Below are 22,232 nucleotides of genomic sequence, written 5' to 3' on the forward strand. Positions count from 1 at the left end.
CTGATGTCCTCTCTCAATGACTTACAGATTGTTGTCATCTTGCCATTCTCCTGTTTAAACTCATCGATCTGACCCTGGGTGAACTGCAAAATGTTCCTCAGACCCAGCCTTGGTCGGCAGGATCACTGGACAGATACTAGTGGTCCCAGCAATGCCAACTGCATCGTGGGATCCAAACTCAAAAGGTAGCTAACTAGTAACCAAACTTTTTCAAAACAACAAACCGAGCTCTCCCTCATTCCGCGTTGAACAGGAAGTGACAACCAGAAGTGACGATTAAGGAAAAAGTGATGAGGGAGTGATGGGGTGCTAAAAACAGGAGATTAAACGTTGTCTGTCAGATTCTGGGTTAGCCAAAGCTAACCAGCTGAAACCCTCAAAACACGATGTCAACAGCAGAATTATGTCTGAGAAATGGTTATCTTACTCCAGAAATACATAATATTAAAGTGCAATTTACCTCTGATTGCATCTGGCTAAGAACCCACTAACAAACAAATCCTCAGGAGTGAAGACGTGAGTTTCACTTCAACAGCTGTGGTGGAGATACAGGGTTTGACTGACAACTTTGAGAACCACCTACGAGTTTTGATGACAAGCTATTTCGAATACATTTAATTGGTCAGGGGGTTGTGAATTGTTCATAAAGACGCAAAGTGGAACCAATAGTTTTTTTTTTTAATGTAAATAAAAATCCCAGAGTGTCCCTTTAAGTGTCCCAAAGTAGGTGTGCTGATCTAGGATCAGGTCCTCCATGTCCATTCATTATGATCTAAAAGGCAATACTGATCCTAGATTTGAGTTTGGGTTGTTGGAGGAAGATTTGGGTCACGAAGGATTTTCAATTACTCATTTGGGACTCGAGCTGAAAAAGTTTATGAACTTCTGGCCTATTTCATTGAACTGGTTGTATTCATGTATTAATAGCCTACTAATAAGCCTAACAAATGTTTCATAGGCTACTGGTTTGGCTAAATAGGCTATAAAAACATTATGAATTACAACAAGTTATATTAAATAATTTTACAATCATTCCCCCCAGGAAATTGCATAGCTACTCCAGGTAAACTGATTAACTAGAAATATATATAAGAAATGACTTCCATTAGGTTTCATTAGAAATTCGTCATTAGGTCCATATAAGGTCAAAACGTTGTTATTTCAGCGCCACACCTTAAAACACCTGATAATGTATTAGTCCTGTCAGAAGCCTCGTCTGCCCTTCCGTGACTCCAGGAAATAGCACCGTGACCCCTCCCCCCCCCAGCCTATTGTTGATCCACCCTACCGGGAACAGAGAACCGTTCGGACCTAAACGTTTATCGAAGAACTGAGAATACATTTTTTTTTTGTATTCCAACATTTTATCTCCACTCGTATATTGTGACTTTTCAATAGTTTAACAAACATCCATTTAAAGAAGAAAAAAAAGTATCGAAGTTATAACTCTAGAGGGATTGACGTTGGTTGGGAAAGAAGAAACTTTTAATCCCTTGGACGAATTCCCGATTGCATTCCACCATTTTGAGGCGTTTTTTTCTGTTGTTTTATTGAGCTGGAAAAGTTTTCAAGTGGATTGTCTTTCGGTAAGTTTTCACTGTGATTTAAGTTTTTTGTTGTTGTTGAAAATGTAGCTGTTTGTCTTATTTGTTTTACATGTACTATTTGTCATGTATTTTTTTGAATTGTTTCAACGTAATACGACACTAAATTGTACGGGTCTCGCTAGCAAACATTAGCTAGCGAATAGTTAACGTTAGTTATACCTGGCTAGTTAAATAGCAAACAGTGATGTTGAAAATACTGTAGTAGATAACTAGTTAAATCATTTAAAGTTTGTCAGTAAATGACCTATTTGTTGCCTATTTCAACTAGCATAGCAGTAACTTTTTTTTGAAGTTGCGTGGGATTTCGATGTGGCCACTTGTCAGCTAATGTTAGCTAGGTAGCTAATTTAGCCAAAGGCAACGAACTCGCCGCCAACTACAACTGTTCATCATATCGCAAAACCAGCTCCGATTGTAAAGCCAAACTAGACATTTTAATCGACAGGAGATAACATTATTTGGTAAGCTAGTTTAAGTGAATACTTTTTAGTTAGTTAACTAGCCAGCTCGAGTGAACTTCCTGACATTCCCAACGTCCCAGTTGCAACTTAAAACGGGGTGAACGCAGCCATTTAAATCATTAACATTTTAATCATTTAGCAGAGGCTCTTATCCAGAGCGACTTACTGTAGTGAATGCATACATTTCATTTTTTTGTTTGTTCCCGTACTGGTCCCCCGTGGGAATCGAACCCACAACCCTGGCGTTACAAACACCATGCTCTACCAACTGAGCCACACGGGACCCAGAGGGAAGAATTGGGCCACCGCCCTCCCAACACGCACTTCCATTGTAATCAGAGCGTGTATGATGCTCCTAACCTGATCTGCCGAAAAATGAAGAAAACATGTAGTTACCCATGTATTTTTTAAAAATTGAGTAATAGCTAACGCTCAATCACTTTACTGCTGTCGTGTCCTCGACTAGATACTGTGTCTCACAGCAACCCCAATATATGTTCTCTCAATCTGACAGTTTATCCAATAATTTCTATAAATAGGTCCACCAGAAACTAATTCTCATAACCCTACCGTTTATCACTATCCATTTATGTAGTCCTAGCTAGCTAGTTTTAGATTTTTTTTTCTTTTCCTTGACTGGCATTGGCCTAAATTCTGCCATTGTCATACAAATGCCCCCCTACCCCACCCTGTAAACCAGTTGAACTGACCAGTCTACCCTCCCCAGCCTACCCTCTCCACCCCTCCCCACCCTATCCTCTCCAATAAGTTTCAGCCCACATCCCAAATAGCACCATAGTCTTTATATATAGGGTGTCCATCCACTCTGAGTGGGTGAATACATGCTTTGGTGATGAAATGTCACTTCCTTATGCTATAAAATACATTTTACCTAGACAAATATGATTTTTTTTTCATGTGCTAAATCATTTATTAGGGCCTTTCTCTACCATATCATTAACATTTATATATCCCAACACATTTGTAGCCTAATGCATCCAATAATAATCCCCCAGCTCTGTTCACATAGTGGTGCAGGTTTCTCATAACAAATTGAGGATTTTACATTTTTGTGGTGGGCGGCAAAGTTGTTTACACCGGTCGCAAAAAAGATAAATTACCATAACACGAGCTGAATTCAATATAAAAGGCTTTGAAAGTCAAAGGCTTGGTGCTCTGTTGACATGTCAGAGATGCTCTTTTTTTTGTAAAGATATCTATGGAAAAAGAACAGGATTCTGGAATTGGTATTGAAAGCGTATACTCAAATATGATAATGCTGATAGATATCTATTGTCTCAATGGCAATCCATCAGGGGTCGTTCATTTTTCACCCAGACAAAGAGATAAAACACAGTAGAAATAGCTTCCTTAGTTTTGTAAATGCGGATCTAATATACTTGTTATTTCTGCTCGGCATCAGACTAATTTTGTGCTTCAGTGTGCACTTCTCCATTCGTATGTGAATTCATGGATGAGGGTTCACAAATGGCATTCTATCAGCAGACAGCAGTCTGACAGTGTAGCAAACCTTTCTCCGATGCTTTTCTCAGTGTAGCCTATTTTTCTCTGGTAAAATGCAAGATTAACTTAAAGCAAAACATTAGGAAATGTTCTTGGCTACATCTTCTATGATAAACATTAGAAATGTAGCCTAATGGCAATGCATCATTTTTTGCCCCCCCAAAAAATACCTTTTTCGTTATATGCTCATTTACTTGTGTGGCTGCTAGCCAGACAGCGTATTACTTCTGTTGTCATCTGATGAAAATGAAGCCATTTTCTACTGAATGTGTTGCACTAATGAAAACTATAGTTGCACATACCTGATCACACTATTGAACAAAACATAACTGACTTTCAATATAAAACGCAGGCGAAATGGTTAAAAATAATTAAAAAAAATTTTTTTTGGATCTGCATTTTGAAAATGTAGATTTCTGAACTGAAAACGTGACGCCTGTCCATCTTGCCTAGTGTTTTATGTCCTGTGGATTGGAGAAGAAAGGGGTTAAGTTAAACAGGAGAGTGAGCCTGTCAGTTAACCAGTAGCCTTAATTCTTGCACAGAATCCAGCCTAGCTTACTAAATTTTCCAAATTTTACTGCTCCCCCCCCCGGCCTCCATTGATATAGTCACTCTGACTATAGCCATCCTACAAGGGTAATACCTCCAATAACTGTTGGACGGCTCATGATAGAGAAATGAGCGTTGGACCATTTGGTTTTCTTAAATGATTATATTCACAATTATAAACTGGGTGGGTCGAGCCCTGAATGCTGATTGGCCGACAGCCGTGGTATATCACACCGTATACCACGGGTATGACAAAATGTTACATTTTTACTGCTCTAATTACGTTGGTAACCAGTTTATATCAGTAAGGAACCTCAGGGATTTGTGGTATATGCCCAATATACCACGGCTTAAGGGCTGTATCCAGCCACTCCTCGTTGGGTCGTGTGTAAGAACAGTCCTAGCTGTGGTACATTGGCCATATGCCACCCCTCAGTGTATTGAGAGACAGCCCCCCTCAGTTTAGACCAGGCAGGCAGACAGGGTCCTGGGTCCAGCCCTGCTCTGCTCAGCCCTCGGGGCATCCTGATTATCCCTGCCTGCCACAGTGTGTTAAGGCTAATCAATACAAGGCCTGTCGCTGCATGAAAAGGAAAATCCAATAAAGGCCAATATGTTACTCTGCTCCACTTATGGCTGTCTAACAATGATGGAGACCTGTCTCCTCTGAAGAGGGAGCATCCATATTTAAAATGGCGTCTGTTCCAATTGTCACAACACCATGGGTTCTTCCCAAATGGCACCCTTTTCCCCATGCACACACACTACTTTTCCCCGTCGCTCTGTGTGCCCTGGTCAAAGCAGTGTATTACATAGGGAATAGGGGTGTCGTGACTTTTTTTTCCTTCCCTTTTTGTTGCCAGGGCTGCAGCAGGGTCTCCCAAATCAGTGTAGCATGAATTGGTTCAATAAACACATTTTTCAATGGGTTTCACAGCTTTTCTTTTAATTCCATGCCGTTTAAGGCGTTATGGTAATTGTGTTTCGGTAGGTAGCCCTTAATCTAGGTTAGATGGCCCAATACTGTTCTATGCTGCACACGGGTCAGAGGCCAGTTGAAATGTAGTCTACCTTCAGGGTGAAAGTGTACTGTTGTTGTTGTCGTGGTGTGTGGCTGATGAATGACCCAGCCAAGCCTCAGACATCCATTTTGTTATAATCTCACCATCCCTCTCTCCTCTCCTCTCTTTCTCAGATACGGAGTGAACATGACAGCCATAAACACGGCCAACATAAACTTCAAATGGGACCCAAAGAGTCTGGAGATCCGTACTCTGGCTGTGGAGAGGCTGCTGGAGCCCTTGGTCACACAGGTTGGAATACATACATTTTAACAATCCATCACGGATGCAAAGTGATCCCTTGGCTTTTTCCCCACACTTTTGTTACAGCCTTATTCTAAAATGGATTAAAAACATTTTCCCTCATCAATCTACACACATTACCCCACAATGACAAAGTGAAAACAGGTTTTTCAAAATTTCTGCACATTTATAATAAATTAAAAAAAAAACATATACCTTATGTACAATAGCAGTGAAGTTTGGACACCTACTTCTTAATTGTTACTATTTTCTACATTGTAGAAAAATAGCGACGACGTCAAAACTATAAAGTTACACATGGACTCATGTAGTAACCAAAAAAGTGTTAAACCAATCATAATATGTTTTCTATTTGAGATTCTTCAAAGTAGCCACCCGTTGCCTTGATGACAGCTTTGCATTCTCTCAACCAGCTTCATGAGGAATGCATTTCCAACACTCTTGAAGGAGTTCCCACATATGCTGAGCACTTGTTGGCTGCTTTTCCTTCACTCTGCGGTCCAAATCATCCCACACCATCTCAATTGGGTTGAGGTCGGGGGATTGTGGAGGCCAGGACATCTGATGCAGCACTCGATCACTCTCCTTGATCAAATCGCCCTTACACAGCCTGGAGGTGTGTTGAGTCATTATCCTGTTGAAAAACAAATGATAGTCCCACTAAGCTCAAACCAGATGCGGTGTCGTATCGCTGCACAATGCTGTGGTAGCTATGCTGGTTAAGTGTGACTTGAATTCTAAGTTAATCACTGACAGTATCACCAGCAAAGCGTCCCCCAAATTTCACATTTGGACTCATCATACCAAAGGCTTGAGTTCCACCGGTCTAATGTCCATTGCTCGTGTTTCTTGGCCCAAGCAATTCCCTTCTTCTTATTGGTGCCCTTTAGTAGTGGTTTCTTTGCAGCGATTTGACCATGAAGGCCTGATTTCACCCAGTCTCCTCTGAACACTTGATGTTGACATGTCTATTACTTGAACTCTGTAAAGCATTTATTTGGGCTGCAATCGGAGGCTGGTAACTCTAATGACTTTATCCTCTGCAGCAGAGGTAACTCTGGGTCTTCCTTTCCTGTGACGTTCAAAATTCTTGAAATTTTCCGCATTGACTGACCTAAATGCCTTAATAATGGACTGCTGTCCGTTTCTCTTTTCTTATTTATTTATTTGAGCTGTTCTTGCCATAATATGGACTTGGTCTTTTATCAAATATGGCTATCTTCTGTATACCACCCCTACCTTGTCACAATACAACTGATTGGCTCAAACACTTTAAGGAAAGAAATTCCACAAATTAAGTGAAGGCACAGCTGTTAATTGAAATGCATTCCAGGTGACTTGCTCATGAAGCTGGTTGAGAGAATGCCAAGACTATGCAAAGCTGTCATCGAGGCAAAGGGTGGCTACAAAGTCTAAAATATGTTTTGTTTAATACTTTCGTTGGTTACTACATGATTCGGCAGGTAGCCTAGTGGTTAGAGCGTTGGGCCAGTAGCCGAAAGGTTGCTGGTTCGAATCATGAGCTGACAAGGTACAAATTTGCAGTTTGCACCTGAGTAAGGCAGTTCACTGTTCCTCAGGCGTCGATGACATGGATGTCAATTAAGGCATCCCCCCCAACACCTCTCTGATTGAGGGGTTTGGTTAAATGCGGGAGACACATTTCAGTTGAATACTTTGTTGTACAACTGACTAGGTTGTTATTTCATAGTTTTGATGTCTTCACTATTATTCTACAATGTAGAAAATAGTAAAAATAAAGGTAACCTTGAATGAGTATGAATGTCTCAACTGTTACTGTAATTATTCACACCATTTGCCATGAGACTTGAATTTTTGCTCAGGTGCATCCTGTTTCCATTGATCATCCTTGATGTTTCTACAACTTGATTGGAGTCCACCTGTGGTAAATTCAATTCATTGGACATGAGTTAGGAAGGCACTCACCTGTCTATATAAGGTCCCACAGCTGACAATGCATGTCAGAGCAAAAACCAAGCCGTGAGGTCGAAGGAATAGTCCGTAGAGCTCAGACAGGATTGTGTTGGCACAGATAAGGTGAAGAGTACCAAAAAATGTCTGCAGCATTGAAGGTCCCCAAGAACATATTGGGCTCCATCTTTCTTAAATGGAAGAAGTTTGGAACCACCAAGACTCTTCCTAGAGCTGGCCGCCTGGCTAAACTGAGCAATCGAGGGAGAAGGACCTTGGTCAGGGAGGTGACCAAGAACCTGATGGTCACTCTGAAAGAGCTCCAGAGTTCCTCTGTGGAGATGGGAGAATCTTCCAGAAGGACAACCATCTCTGCTGCGCTCCACCAATCAGGCCTTTATGGTAGAGTTAAAGTAGAGTGGCCAGACTGAAGCCACTCCTCAGTAAAAGGCACATGACAGCCTGCTTGGAGGAAACCAGGCACCGCTCGTCAGCTGGCCAATACCATCCCTACGGTGAAGCATGGTGGTGGCAGCGTCATGCTGTGGGGATGTTTTTTCAGCGGCAGGGACTGGGAGACTAGTCAGGTTTGAGGGAACGATAAACGGAGTAAATTAGAGTTCCTTGATAAACTGCTCCAGAGTGTTCAGGACCTCAGACTGGGGCGACGGTTCACTTTCCAACAGGGCAACGACTCTAAGCACACAGCCAAGACAACGCACGAGTGGCTCTGAATGTCCTTGAGTGGCCCAGCTAGAGCCCGGACTTGAACCCGATCGTACATCTCCGGAGAGACCTGAAAATAGCTGAGCAGCGACGCTCCCCATCCAACCTGACAGAGCTTGAGATGATCTACAGAGAAGAATGGGAGAAACTCCCCAAATACAGATGTGCCAAGCTTGTAGCGTCATACCCAAGAAGACTTGAGGCTGTAATCGCTGCCAAAGGTGCTTCAACAACGTAAAGAGTATGAATACTTTATGTATGTGTGATATTTCTGTTTTTGTTCAATACATTTATAAGAGACAGGTTTTGCTTTGTCGTTATGGGATATTGTGTGTAGATTCATGAGAAAACTATTGAATCCATTTTGTAACAAAATGTGGAGTAAATGAAGGTTTCTGAGTATTTTCTGAATGTACAATTTGTTAAATGATGATGTCAATGCTATAGGCCTGCTGGAAGCGTTTTTATTTATTTTAGAACAGGTGGTCATGCATTCGATTTGATTAGTTCATCGGTATCTAGCCCTAACGGCTTGAATGGCACTAGCTACTTCTACTGTTTTTAGTATGGAATCAAAAGACGAGGCAAGATATGGCTGGAAGTTTTACATCTTTTGCTGCGGAGTCAGTCAGTCAGTGACGACGTGAATCTCACCCTCGAGGCATTTGACCTCTCCCCCCCCCTCTCTCTCTCGTCCTGCTCCTAAAGGTCACGACCCTGGTGAACTCCAGCAACAAGGGTCCGTCCAATAAGAAGAAGGGTCGCTCTAAGAAGGCCCATGTATTGGCTGCCTCGGTGGAGACGGCTACCTTGAACTTCCTGGATAAAGGAGAGAAGATCGCCAAGGAGAGCCAGTTTCTCAAGGACGAGCTCACTGCTGCCGTGGAGGATGTCCGCAAGCAAGGTACGGTTTAGCTACAACTGGCCTTGAAACCCTTTCTTTATGGATGAGTAGGCCTGTATGTTATCCACATGGATGTCGACAAGCCAGCTATAGTTCATATATAGACTTGACTTAGACAAATCCCTTTCATGAGAAGCGTAGGTCCACCACAAACCAGTGGATGTTTGTTTTTGTGCCATTTTCTGAAGTTCCTTACAGTCAGTTCTGTCTGTCAAGCTGCACTAGACCCCCCCCCACCCACCACACGCACACTTTATCTAGTTCAAGAGGAAATGCAGAATCTCTGAAATGACCAAATATGTCATTTGGCCTTGTATTTCTGCCTCTTGAGTTCAAGAGAACATATTTATTCAGTTGCTGCTCTATGATTCGACCCTCTGAGTTTATTCTAACTGCTTCCAGGGATTGAACTGCTGCTCTCTGTTCTGTCGTATCTTCCATTCTACTCTGCTCTGCTCTCTTTCAATCTCTTCAATCTCTCTTGCCCGTATTGAGGGGAAAGTGTGTGTGCGCGCGCCAAGTTTTCTCTGGATCGAAAAGGGCCTTAAGTGGGTGGGCGTGGCAGGGATTGAGTCGTTACGGCTGAAATGTCAAGAATTTGAGGCCCCCCATGTGTGCGGAGATTGGTTTAAAAATGCTTCAATTTCCTGCAATTCTACACATTTTTCCATGGCGCCAAGGTACATTATTTTCAGTTTCAAAGCTAATTTCCTGCAATTCTACACATTTTGCCATGCAGCTGAGAGAAAATGTTGCAGATTACCAAAATAAAATCTGCTATTCTACCTTCTGGAGCTGAGTATTGTTTTAAAGGCCGCCTAAGGATTTCAAAGGCAGAAGAAATCCTGTTTTTAGCTCAGTCTAGATGGCTGCGTACAGGCTTGCAGTCTTATGCATCATCACCCCAATCTTTTAACTCTGTTGTTAAATCTCATTACTCCTAGTAGCTGCAGTGTGATTTTCCTCTGATTTTCCTCTGTCCTCTCTGTCCTTCCTGGTGGAGGGAGGAGAGGAGTCGGGTTAATGGAGAGATTTAACCCTGTCAAGATGCTCAGCTCCTCATTTCTCAATGACTTGTTTTGCCATGAATGTTTTAAAAACCTGTTGATATTGATGCCTATTGAATGAGACAGTGTTTTGTAGGGAGGAGAGGGATCTCATCCACTATCTTCTCTCTCATCCCCCTTTTCTTCCTATTTACATACAGAGTATCTGTATCCCAATTTGCCCAGGCTGAAAATATGGATTTTCTGCACATGTGCATAACTATTCACCCCCCCCAAAGTCAATACTTTGTAGAGCCACCTTTTGCAGCAATTACAGCTGTAAGTCTCTTGGAGTACGTCTCTATAAACTTGGCACATCTAGCCACTGGGATTTCCCCCCCCCCCATTCTTCAAGGCAAAACTACTTCGGCTCCTTCGAGTTGGATGGGTTCTGCTGGTGTACAGAAATCTTTAAATCATACCACAGATTCTCAATTGGATTGAGGTCTGGGCTTTGACTCGGCTATTCCAAGACATTTAAATGTTTCCCTTTAAACCACATTCGAGTGTTCCTTAGCAGTATGCTGGTCTTGTCCTGCTGGAAGGTGAACCTCTGTCCCAGTCTCAAATCTCTGGAAGACAAACAGGTTTCCCTCAAGAATGTGTGTGTGTGGACTAATTATGTAACTTCTGAAGGTAATTGGTTGCACCAGATCTTTTATAGGGGGTGAAAGCACCACTTTCCCATTTTATTGTTTTTGAAACCAGTTTTTTTTTTTCATTTCACTTCACCAATTTGGACTATTTTTTTGTGTCCATTACATGAAATCCAAATAGAAAATCTATTTAAATTACAGGTTGTAATGAAACAAAATAGGAAAAACACCAACGGGGATGAATACTTTTGCAAAGCGCTGTATGTCAAAACTATGGAACCGGGCGACGCTAAACAAACTTGTCCATTGTCAGACTTTTTCCTCCACCGTTCTGGATACGATCTCGACTGACGAGAACGTTTGTCTGCCCAGAGATGGAATGTAAGAGACAGACACACTGTCTAATTAGTGATTGAATGTATATTTCCCCCCATCATCATTGCAAACATTGGTTAAACTGTGCAGGAGGCAGCGAAAAGGGGGTCGATTTTGGCATTGGTGGGTAAGGTGTCTATTTCACCAGCCACGTTGGTGGGCTCCACTGTACGAGCGTTTCACTCACATTTGTGGATTAAAAAGTCTAGTATGATCACATTTTATATTAACATAAATGCTGCAGTAGCTGTTTTCAAAGTATTTCTGCTGTTTTTAATTTTTTTTGGTTTTGTTTCATAGCTGGTCAATTTAATTGCACAAAGTCAAAGAAGTAGGAATCCTATAGCCTATCCCACCTGGTGCTTCAACACTGCCTGGCTAGGGGCTGTGCGCACGTGAAAAGCTGAGGTGAAATATTCATTTTTAGAAGCGCTGCGCACCGGCATAATTTGGTTTAATTTACTTGAAACAAAAGTCTACTGAAGTGAGACTGTCCTTTGTGTTTCTTGGCTGTTTACATTTGTTTTTGTTCACAAGCTAGATTGTTCATCAAGCTACTCGTCGTGTTACCACGGGAACCTCCCGCCCTTAAAGGGGCAGTTGAAAAATGTCTTATCTGTGATATTTTGGTCAAAAGACTCGGGTCACAAAAAATGAAATGAAGCAACATTACTAATTACTAGTAAATCATGTTTTGTTTTAGGAAAGATTTTTTTTTTTTGTTTTTTGGTGTAGTTTTAGCAACATAAACGTATGTTTTGACTGGTAGATTGGCTCCTGAGTGGTGCAGCGGTCTAAGACACCATCTCAGTGCAAGATGCGTCACTACAGACCCTGGTTCGATTCCAGGCTGTATCACATCCGGCCTTGATTGGGAATCCCATAGGGCGGCGCACAATTTGGCCCAGCGTCGTCCTGGTTTGGCCCGGGGTAGGCCGTCGTAAAAAATAATTTGTTCTTTAACTGACTTGCCTGTTTTAAATCTGTGCCCACACTGGCTGATGGACCAATAAGCACGTTTTAGGCCCTTATAGTAGTTCTCTGGAACTACCATACGACAGCAAGCCAGCAACTCTAAAAATGTACCTACATTACACACAACGCTTGTTTTTCTCAAGTGTAGGGACTGCGTCCTTGTGCAACTGCAATGTATTTGACAACTCCAGCAACCCGAGTCGTCATAGACCAGTGGTTACCAACTGATCTTCAAGGCGTTCCAAGTTGATCACCAGACATTTCTGTAAACAAAACAAAGACAACTTCTTGTGTTTCAAATTTATTTTTTTCCCCCTTTTGGCAGTAGGTGGAATTGATTCAGCTGCACTAGCACCACTAAAGCAGTGTGTATGTTCTCATGTTGAACTGTTTCATGTGTCTGAAGGTAGAACTAAACCAGTTTTCTGGAGCCTGTAGACTATATTAACAATCCTGGAATGCATAGCAAAGTTGATCCTGTGAGATTTCAAAACTAGACTCAATGAATTCAGTGTCGAGCTGCAGTTTTTCTGAGTTCATGTTTAATTTATTCTGCACTTTTAACACTGGTTTTGTGGTTGACTTTTTTTCTTTTTGTCCCTGTCACACTCATGCTACAACCAGCGCTGCTTAGAATGACTATAGCAAAGTGTTACCATAAACTTAGAGGAATATTTCACTGTCTCTGGCCATTGTGACAACATGAATTGGTGCCATGAGGCAGAAATAACGCAGTGGTACGTCAGTTTTTCCATCAGCTGGAAGACTGCCCCCTTTTCTCAGCCGATGGGAGGTAGAGATGAAGCCTCACCGCTCCTCCCTCCCTCCCTCCCTCCCTCCCTCCCTCCCTCCCTCCCTCCCTCCCTCCCTCCCTCCCTCCCTCCCTCCCTCCCTCCCTCCCTCCCTCCCTCCCTCCCTCCCTCCCTCCCTCCCTCCCTCCCTCCCTCCCTCCCTCCCTCAGACTGACCATCAGATGCAGGCCATCAGTCCAGTAAAATAAAGCTCACTAAGTTGTGCCTTCAAGTAATACAACAAACGATCTATTACCAGTGTGATCATATTCACATTTGATTTTTTTTTTTAAAAGATCAAGTTTCTCAGCAGTAGATCTCGGTTTGCATTTTGCCTCTGATCTTCACCCAGAAAAGGTTATTGACCACTTTCATAGACGGTTCTGTCTGCTAACACACTGCAAGCAGGGTTGGAAACTAAGACCGGCCAAATGTGGACAGATGTTGTCATTGGCGGGTAAGAATGTAAATTTCACCAGCCACGTTGGCAGGTGGTGAAACAGAGCTTTTGAGAGTTTTTAAATTTTTAATAAAACTTTTTTTTTCTCCAAATGCTGCGTGTAGGAGATGTGGAATTGATAAAGGCTGCTACGGTGTGGCTTTATTTATCCCAGTGTTTCCTGGACAGTTTATATAGTTTTTTTGTTAACACGCTAGGTTGTTTTTCAATGTTTAGTTTGAGTTTGCTGCTACTGTAACAGCCCATCCCTTAAAGGGGCAGGTGAGAAGTCTCACCTAATTGTGCTTGATACCTGATTTACTACTTACTAGTAATACAGATGGCATGCTCATCTGTTATTTTTATTTTATTTTCTTTCTTGTAATTATAGCACAAACAATATTTTGTCTTACTAAAAAAAAAAAATGAGTGTCCAGTAGAATATTCTAATTTTTGTTGTTGAAATCTACCTGTAACAGTGGCTGGTGGACCAAAAAGTGAATTTCCAACCCTGACGGCAAGCGGTACTTATGTAAACGTAATATTTTAGAATAAGGATGTAACAGAATGGAAAAAGTCAAGGGGTCTGAATTTCCGAATGCACTGTATCTGGAGGCTTCCTACTGAGATAGTTACATGATTGGAGAAGACGGGGAACACAAACAAGCACATGATTTGAAGTGGCTACGGATACAGAGTTTTCACCCGTTTAAATCCGTAATAAGTGACATACACATTGGTTTTTATATCGTAGCTGCTGTTCACACTCCCCCCCCTCCATTCACATGTAGCTTTTCACTCCCCTTCTGAACCCAGTCGGAAATTCAGACCCCTTGACTTTTTCCACATTTTGTTACGTTAATGTCCTTATTCTAAAATATCACATTTACATAAGTATTCAGACCCTTTACTCAGTCCGTTGTTGAACCATCTTCGGCAGTGATTACAGCCTCGAGTCTTCTTGGGTATGACGTTACAAACTTGACACACCTGTATTTGGGGAGTTTCTCCCATTCTTCTCTGCAGATCCTCTCAAGCTCTGTCAGGTTGGATGGGGAGGGTCACTGCACAGCTATTTTCAGGTCTCTCCAGAGATGTTCGATCAGGTTCAAGTCCAGACTCTGGCTGGGCCACTCAAGGACATTCAGAGCCACTCGTGCGTTGTCTTGGCTGTGTGCTTAATGTCGTTCTGTTGGAAGGTGAACCTTCGCCCTATTCTGAGGTCCTGAGTTCTCTGGAGCAGTTTTTCATCAAGGATCTCTCTGTACTTTGCTCTGTTCATCTTTGCCTCATTCCTGACTAGTCTCCCAGTCCCTGCCACTGATAAACATCCCCACAGCATGATTCTGCCACCGACATGCTTCACAGTAGGGATGGTGCCAGGTTTCCTCCAGATATGACGGTTGGCATTCAGGCCAAAGATTTCAATCTTGGTTTCATCAGACCAGAGAATCTTGTTTCTCATGGTCTGAGTCTTTTAGGTGCCTTTTGGCAAACTCCAAGCGGGCTGTCATGTTCCTTTTACTGAGGAGTGGCTTCAGTCTGGCCACTCTACTTTAACGATCTGATTGGCGGAGTGCTGCAGAGATGGTTGTCCTTATGGAAGGTTCTCCCATCTTCACAGAGAACTGGTCAGTGACCATCGAGTTCCTGGTCACCTCCCTGACCAAGGCCCTTCGCCCCAGATTGCTCAGTTTGGCCGGGCAGCCAGCTCGGGGATGAGTCTTGGTGATTCCAAACTTCTTCCATTTTAAGAATGATGGAGGCCACTGTTCTTGGACCTTTATTGCTGCAGAAATGTTATGGTACCCTTCCCCAGATCTGTGCCTCGACACAATCCTGTCTCGGAGCTCTACGGACTATTCCTTCGACCTCATGACTTTGTTTTTGCTCTGATGTGCACTGTCAACTGTGTGACCTTATATAGACATGTCCAATAAATGTTAATAAGTAAAGGTAATATCCAATCAATTGAATTTACCACAGGTGGACTCCAAGTTGTAGAAACATTTCAAGGATGATCAATGGAAACAGGATGCACCTGAGCTCAATTTCGAGTCTCATAGCAAAGGGTCTGAAATACTTATGTAAATAAGTTATTTCTGGTTTTTATTTGTAATATACATTTGCAAACATTTCAAAAACAAAAAAAGGGTGATTTCACTTCGTCATTCTGAGCTATTGTGTGTAGATTGATAAATAGTATTTAATACATTTTAGGACAAGGCTGTAACGTAACAATGTGGAATAAAAAGTCAAGTGGTCTGAATGCACTGTATATATGCAGGATGGCAGCTCCATACATTTGCACATCTTTGTGGTGCCACAGTGGTTTTGCATGGCACAGCATTCAAGATGAATCATTAGTGAGTTGGGCAGGGTTTGGATGCTGATCCTAGGTATGTCGTGGGCTTACTGCAGGGCTAAACAGGGATTGTCACAGCTGTTAGTGCACAGCTTGTAGCATCTCTTTTCCGCTTTGTTCCGCTATCCGGGATGCTTCAATTTTCTAGTTCGCTCAGACTGACTGTTGCCAATGAAATGACAAGGGAGAGCATAGCAGAACTCCTGCATGTGAGGGAGGAAAGGAGAAGAGGATTGTAGTTGTTGGCTGTATTCTCCACGTGCCTCGGGATCTTACTGACGCAAATTCTGTTTCAAATGTAATGTTACGCCGGTCACGATGATGACAGTTTCAAATGTCATGTCATGCCGGTCACGACGACGACAGTTTCTAATGTCATGTCATGCCGGTCACGACGACGACAGTTTCTAATGTCATGTCATGTCACGACGACGACAGTTTGTCATGTCATGTCACGACGACGACAGTTTGTCATGTCACCCAAATGAAATCAGAGTTTGTCTTGTGACGACAGCTCTAAAGCGCTTCTCTTCCAGTCCTGATTCCCACTACTACTCCCACTCCCCCACGTTATGTCTATAGCAAGTCCCTCTGCTCAACCCTGCGGACTATAGCTAGTTCCTTAGTTGCTCTCTTCCAATCCTGACTCCTCCCACTACTTGCCTGCTATAGCTAGTCTTTGTCTGCTGCTGGAACTAGCTACACAGCCCATCTGTAAATAGCCCACCCAACTACCTCATCCCCATATTGTTATTTTTATTTTGCTCCTGTGCACCCCAGTATCTCTACTTGCACGTTCATCTTCTGCACATCTATCACTCCAGTGTTTAATTACTAAATTGTAATTATTTTGCGACTATGGCTTATTTATTGCCTTGCCTCACTAATCTTACTAAATTTTGCACACTATGTTCTTTTGCGTTATTGACTGTACGTTTATTCCATGTGTAACTCTGTTTGTCACACTGCTTTGCTTCTATCTTGGCCAGGTCGCAGTTGTAAATGACTTGTTCTCAACTGGCCTACCTGGTTAAAAATAAAACCTACAGCTTAGTCTCTGCTGCTGCTGGAACATAACATACCTGGTTTACGTGGTCTGTCTGGAGTTCACAGGATAGTTTATGTTAACCAGTTTACCAGCATGAGCTTCAGGCCAGACCCAGTAGACGGTTGACAAAATGGTTGAAGTTAGTTGCAGACAGATGGAGAGATGAATGGTATTGAAAGAACATGCGTTCTGGCGCCCTCTTCAGTTCTGTCTCAATTATTTCAAACCTGTGCGCTTAACCTCTCTGGGGTATGTGGGACGCTAGCGTAATTAAAAAAAGTTATGTTACAGTTTGTAGAAACATGTCAAACGATGTATAGAATCAATATTTAGGATGTTTTTATGATACATCTGACGTAAAATTCCAACCAGACGATTCCTTTGTCTTCAGAAATGAAAAGGAACACACCTAACTCTCACGGGAGCGTGCGTACGCGATTGAGCTCATGTCATTTTCTCAGTCATCTGATTTCCAAGAGCTCTTATTCTCTCCCCATTCACAGTAGAAGCATGAAACAACATTCTAAAGACGTTGACATCTAGTGGAAGCCTTAGGAAGTGCAAAATGACCCCACAGACACTGTATATTGGATAGGGAATCACTTGAAAAACTACAAATCTCAGATTTCCACACTTCCTGGTTGGATTTTTTTGTCAGGTTTTAGCCTGCCATATGAGTTTTGCTATACAGACATCATTCAAACTGTTTTAGAAACTATCCAAATCTACTAATAATATGCATATCCTACCTTCTGGGCCTGAGTAGCAGGCAGTTTACTACGGGCACGCTTTTCATCCAGATGTCAAAATACTGCCCCCTACCCAAGAGAGGTTAAAGCACCAGACAAGCTCAGTGCATTATAGTTTAAATAAAATCACAGGGTGTGTCTATATATGGAAAAATACCCTTTTTAAAACATTTTGACCAATCCATTGGTTGAAAAAACCAGACTACTCCTGTTTGATAGATATATAGATATATTTTTAGTTGGTTACAGCCCGAGGTTACTGGTACACTTAGTCAGGGATATCGTTCTCACTGTGAGTTCTACAGCTAATGTCTGTGACAAACAAACTCCGGCACTCACTCGCTCTGTGTGTGTTACTGGTATAGTTCAGGGGGTGATGGGCGAACCGTTGTGCTCTAAGAGGTGTCTGCTTGGTAGACAAGTCGTGCCAGCAGTCTTGTCAGTGCCTGGGAATGTCAGCCTCAGCCTGCCTCTGCTCTTCTAGCTGCGTCCCAAATGGTACCCTATTCCCTTTAAAAAAAAAAAAAATGTTTTATAGTATGCTACTTTTGACCGGGCTCTGGTCAAAAGTAGTGCTCTATATAGGGAATAGGGTGCCATTTGAAATGCACACAGTCATTGGACAGGAATACAGCAGCCCTGCTGGTGGTAGTGCTGGCCTGTCAGTTAGGACTATGTCACACTGTTCTGCTGAGCGTGGACAGACTGATAATGCTGCCATTGACTGGGCCTTCGTCCTCCCCTCCCTACCCCTCTCTTCTCTTCCCCTCTCTCTTCCCCATGCATGCCATGCATAAAGAAGGGAATTTTATACCCAGCTGTGGCTTACCAGCTGTTTTAAATGGGGAGGAGGAGGCAGATAACCCATTTTGGGTTGGAGGTAGGATGGGATGGGGGGGGGGAGGAGGCAGGGGGTGGGCTATGCCATGCATGTTTTAAGGCTTGCGTTTCAAGTATGTTTTTGCACGAGTGTTAACTACTTTTTTTTCTCCCCCAGTTGTGGGTTTTGGCTTTAGAAGGTTTTTAGTGTGGTGGATTCCATCTTGTTTGCATGAATGTTCTTCAGTCATTCACAACGTCTCAGCTCTCGTCTTACAACAGTCACACCCGGCCTGCCTGTCTCTCCTCTTCTTTCATATCTTCCGACTGACGGCTTCACATCACAGCTGGAATCATAATTGCCAGCTCTCTCATTCCCTTGCTTTTGTTCTTTCTCAGTTATTTTAAACCCCTTTTTTCTCCCCAATTTCATGGTATCCAATTGGTAGTTTGTCTTGTCCCATCGCTGCAACTCCTGTACGAACTCGGGAGAGGCGACGGTCGAGAGCCGTGCGTCCTTCGAAACCCAACCAAGACGCACTGCTTCTTGACACAATGTCCACTTAACCCAGAAGCCAGCCGCACCAATGTGTCGGGAGGAAACGCCATTACACCTGGCGACCGAGTCAGCGTGCACTGCTCTCGACTGACCACAATGAGTCGCTAGAGCGTGATGGGACAAGGACATCCCAGCCGGCCAAACCAAACCCGGACGATGCTGGGCAAATTTAGCGCTGCATCATGGGTGTCGCGGCCGGCTGTGACACAGCCTGGGATCGAACCTGGATCTGTAGTGATGCCTCTAGCACTGCGATGCCTAAGACGGACTGACCTCTCTTTCACCCCTCGGTTCTCAGTTGGTCTCCTCTCGCTGCTGTCTGTGGCTTATTGTGTGAGACACATTGTAGTTATTTGATTTAGTGAGCTGGCCTTGTCTGGCGGGTTACACCCATTGTGGTACGGTGGAGAGACAGAGGGACCAGACTATAATAAAGGATGTATCTCCTCCAAACGGCCTCCAATAGGGGGGACAGGGACGGGGGGACGGGGGGGGACTACAGGAGTAAAGATGGAGAGACAATGGCTGACTCCAATTAGTCAACTGGACAATATATTGTTGATATACAGAGATTACATTTTTAAATATTTTTTGGGTTGTAATTTTGGTAATTTTATTTTGTAGTGCTCCTGTCAATGTTGAGTAAGGATGTGCACCTGATTATGCGTAGAAGTAGGCCTATCGGGAGTCCCGAGTGGTGCAGTGGACATGGGTACTGTGTCACTAGAGATCCTGGTTCGAGTCCAGGCTCTGTCGCAGCCGGCCGCGGCCCGGGAGACACATTTGGCCCAGTGTCATTCGGGGAGGGTTTGGCCGGCAGGACATTGTCATTGTCCCATCGTGCACTAGCGACGACTCCTCTCGTGGTCAGGCCGGGGGCTCAGTGCACGGTTGCCATGGGTACGGTGTTTTCTCCGACACATTGGTGTGGCTGGCTACCGGGTTAAGTGAGCATTTTGGAGGACGCACGGGTCTCGACCTTCGTCTCTCCCAAGTCCCATCGCTGCAACTCCCGTTCGGACAAGACTAACTATCAATTGGATATTAGGGAGAAAAAGGGTAACGAATGAAAAAGTAGGCCTGTCGGCTACCTGGTTTGCGTGCAAATGAAGGCATATAAATGTGCCCTTTTGGGGATCTGATCGTATTTCTGATTGGCGTAATGCACCACCACTAATGAGACGTGAAGCTTCTCAAAGTAATGTTTACTTGAGCTCCAAACAACACACAAAGACAGTCATTCTCCATGGACGTAATAGAGACTAAAGTTCCTCAATGGATTTGAAAAATCTTTACAGCTCTCTTTCGATTAACCACTCTGCGTGAAATGGGACAAATGTCATAAAATATGCCTGCCTGACTACTACTTATCCATTGCGCAAATATCTTACAGCGGTGTCTGTCACAAGCTCATTAGGGCACAGAATATTTTATATAAAGTTGTACATTTGCTAGCAGGAGCTTCGGTTGAACCCAAGTCAACAGACGTTTCAAGTTTGGCTATACATGACCTGCCTGCAACAATGTGATTTATTGAATATTTATTTTTATCAGAATATTTTCTACCTGCAGGCTGCTATTTTTTTAATTTTTTTTATTGTTGCCTTCATAATTGACAATTTAATTAACTTTTTATTTTGTATAATTTTTATTTGGATAGAATTAATTAACCACGTGACAATGATTTTGAGATACGAAGATGCTATTTATATATTTAAATGAAACTGTGTGTGGGGAAAAATACACGGTCGGCCCGGGATTTGTTATATTCTGGGACAGCCCTACTGGGGGCTGATTTTCTATGTGGCCACCGTGTCTGTACCAAATGGCACCACATTCAGTGTATATAGTGCACTACTTTTGACCTGGGCTCTGGTCACTATATTGACTATAGGGGCGCCATTTTGGGACGAGCACAGACTCCTAGAGCAGCATTCATGGCTGCTGGGTCACATTTTTTCAAAACCCGTTTGAGTGAAACCTTTCTAGGCAGCAAGCAGTCTACTGTTAGATCTAGACGAGGGGTAACGTTGCTCTGAATGTCATTGTTGGAACATTTCACCGAAGACGGGGTTTGACACAAGCATTTTTAGCAGCCGTTGTTGTAGTTAACTTACTAAACATTTTACAGAATCCTATATAATTCATTTTCCCCTCCAGTAACATTATTTTTTGGTGTCTGCTCTCGCAGACAAATTATGAATTTATAAGAGTTAGTGCTATGGGCTGGTCCTGATGGGAACTGAGGAGAGTGGGGCCGGTTCAGACAAAGTACGGACTGTATTTGTGTGGACCTGAGACAGACTAGGTATTTTCCTACCACTGGGCAGGAGTAAGTTCTCATTTCTTTAGCCAGGGTATAGTCCATTCATTAACAATTACCACTGTTTTCCATGGAGTCCCGACATCCCATAAAACATTGAAGCATTGCCACAAAGTGTAATATTTTACCGCAAACAAATTACAACTCTTTCCTCCGCTTCTCTTTTCGTCTGTGAGGCTACAATATATGGCATTTCCTGAGGAAGCTGTGACGTGAGCTGTAGTCTATTGCGTGTTTTGTCTATGTTTACTATTGTGTTCATGAGTCTGTTATTAAATGTGTCTACTGCTTTTCATTAAATCAACAAGTATTGCATTCGTGTGTGTGTGTGGCCTACAGAACTAGGTTCAGTTATGGCCTATATAAATCTGTTCATATGGGTAGAATATTGTATATAAATTTGTTCATGTGGTTATATAGAGGCTGAAGGCAAAACGATTGCCTGCTCTAGGTTAAAAACAGCCTGTTACTATATCTAGGACTATATAAATTCATGTGGTTATATAGAGGCTGAAGGTTAAACAGTTTCTACAATGTGTTTTAAAAAAAAAAAAAAAATGTATCTAGTTTTTACACCATCCATTTAAGACAAAATTCACAAAAACATTATCAACAAAAAAGCGTAGCGAAACACAAATAATTATGGGGCAGAAATAAGTGCCTAAAATGTTTATTTCAAATGACCTCAAAATACAAGCGTAGCCTACATGACAATGCAGCGACGTAAAAACAAGTTTACTAACGAATCGTCCAAGAGCTTCGTGTTCTGGTCTCATAATGATTTTCCTCGAACACGTTGAAATGGAAGAAGTGTCCAAGTAGGCTAGGTGCTCATTTTTCTCTGATGGATGTTGGACACGCACATTGACTCTGTACCGGTACCCCCTGTATATAGCCTCCACATTGACTCTGTACCGGTACCCCCTGTATATAGCCTCCACATTGACTCTGTACCGGTACCCCCTGTATATAGCCTCCACATTGACTCTGTATCGGTACCCCCTGTATATAGCCTCCACATTGACTCTGTATCGGTACCCCCTGTATATAGTCTCCACATTGACTCTGTACCGGTACCCCCTGTATATAGCCTCCACATTGACTCTGTGCGGTACC

At 42.9% G+C, this 22,232-nt stretch overlaps 1 protein-coding gene and 1 non-coding gene across 3 annotated transcripts in view; one reads left to right on the forward strand and one right to left on the reverse strand.

Annotated features, from left to right (window-relative positions):
• The first annotated feature begins 1,267 nt into the window (after window positions 1-1,267).
• ctnna1 (catenin (cadherin-associated protein), alpha 1) overlaps window positions 1,268-22,232 on the forward strand; it is a 247,642-nt gene continuing 226,677 nt past the window's right edge. For both annotated transcript variants that reach the window (XM_045717824.1, XM_045717825.1), the window contains exons 1-3: window positions 1,268-1,586; window positions 5,340-5,457; window positions 8,836-9,031. In XM_045717824.1, coding sequence (XP_045573780.1) covers window positions 5,353-5,457; window positions 8,836-9,031 — 301 coding nt within the window. In that variant the 5' untranslated portion in view covers window positions 1,268-1,586; window positions 5,340-5,352. The remainder of the gene's footprint in view (window positions 1,587-5,339; window positions 5,458-8,835; window positions 9,032-22,232) is intronic.
• On the reverse strand, window positions 2,278-2,353 carry trnat-ugu (transfer RNA threonine (anticodon UGU)). The gene has a single exon. It is a non-coding gene; the product is annotated as a tRNA-Thr (tRNA).

Source organism: Salmo salar, chromosome ssa05 (genome assembly GCF_905237065.1).
Source record: "Salmo salar chromosome ssa05, Ssal_v3.1, whole genome shotgun sequence".
In the NCBI taxonomy this organism is placed as follows: Eukaryota; Metazoa; Chordata; class Actinopteri; order Salmoniformes; family Salmonidae; genus Salmo; species Salmo salar.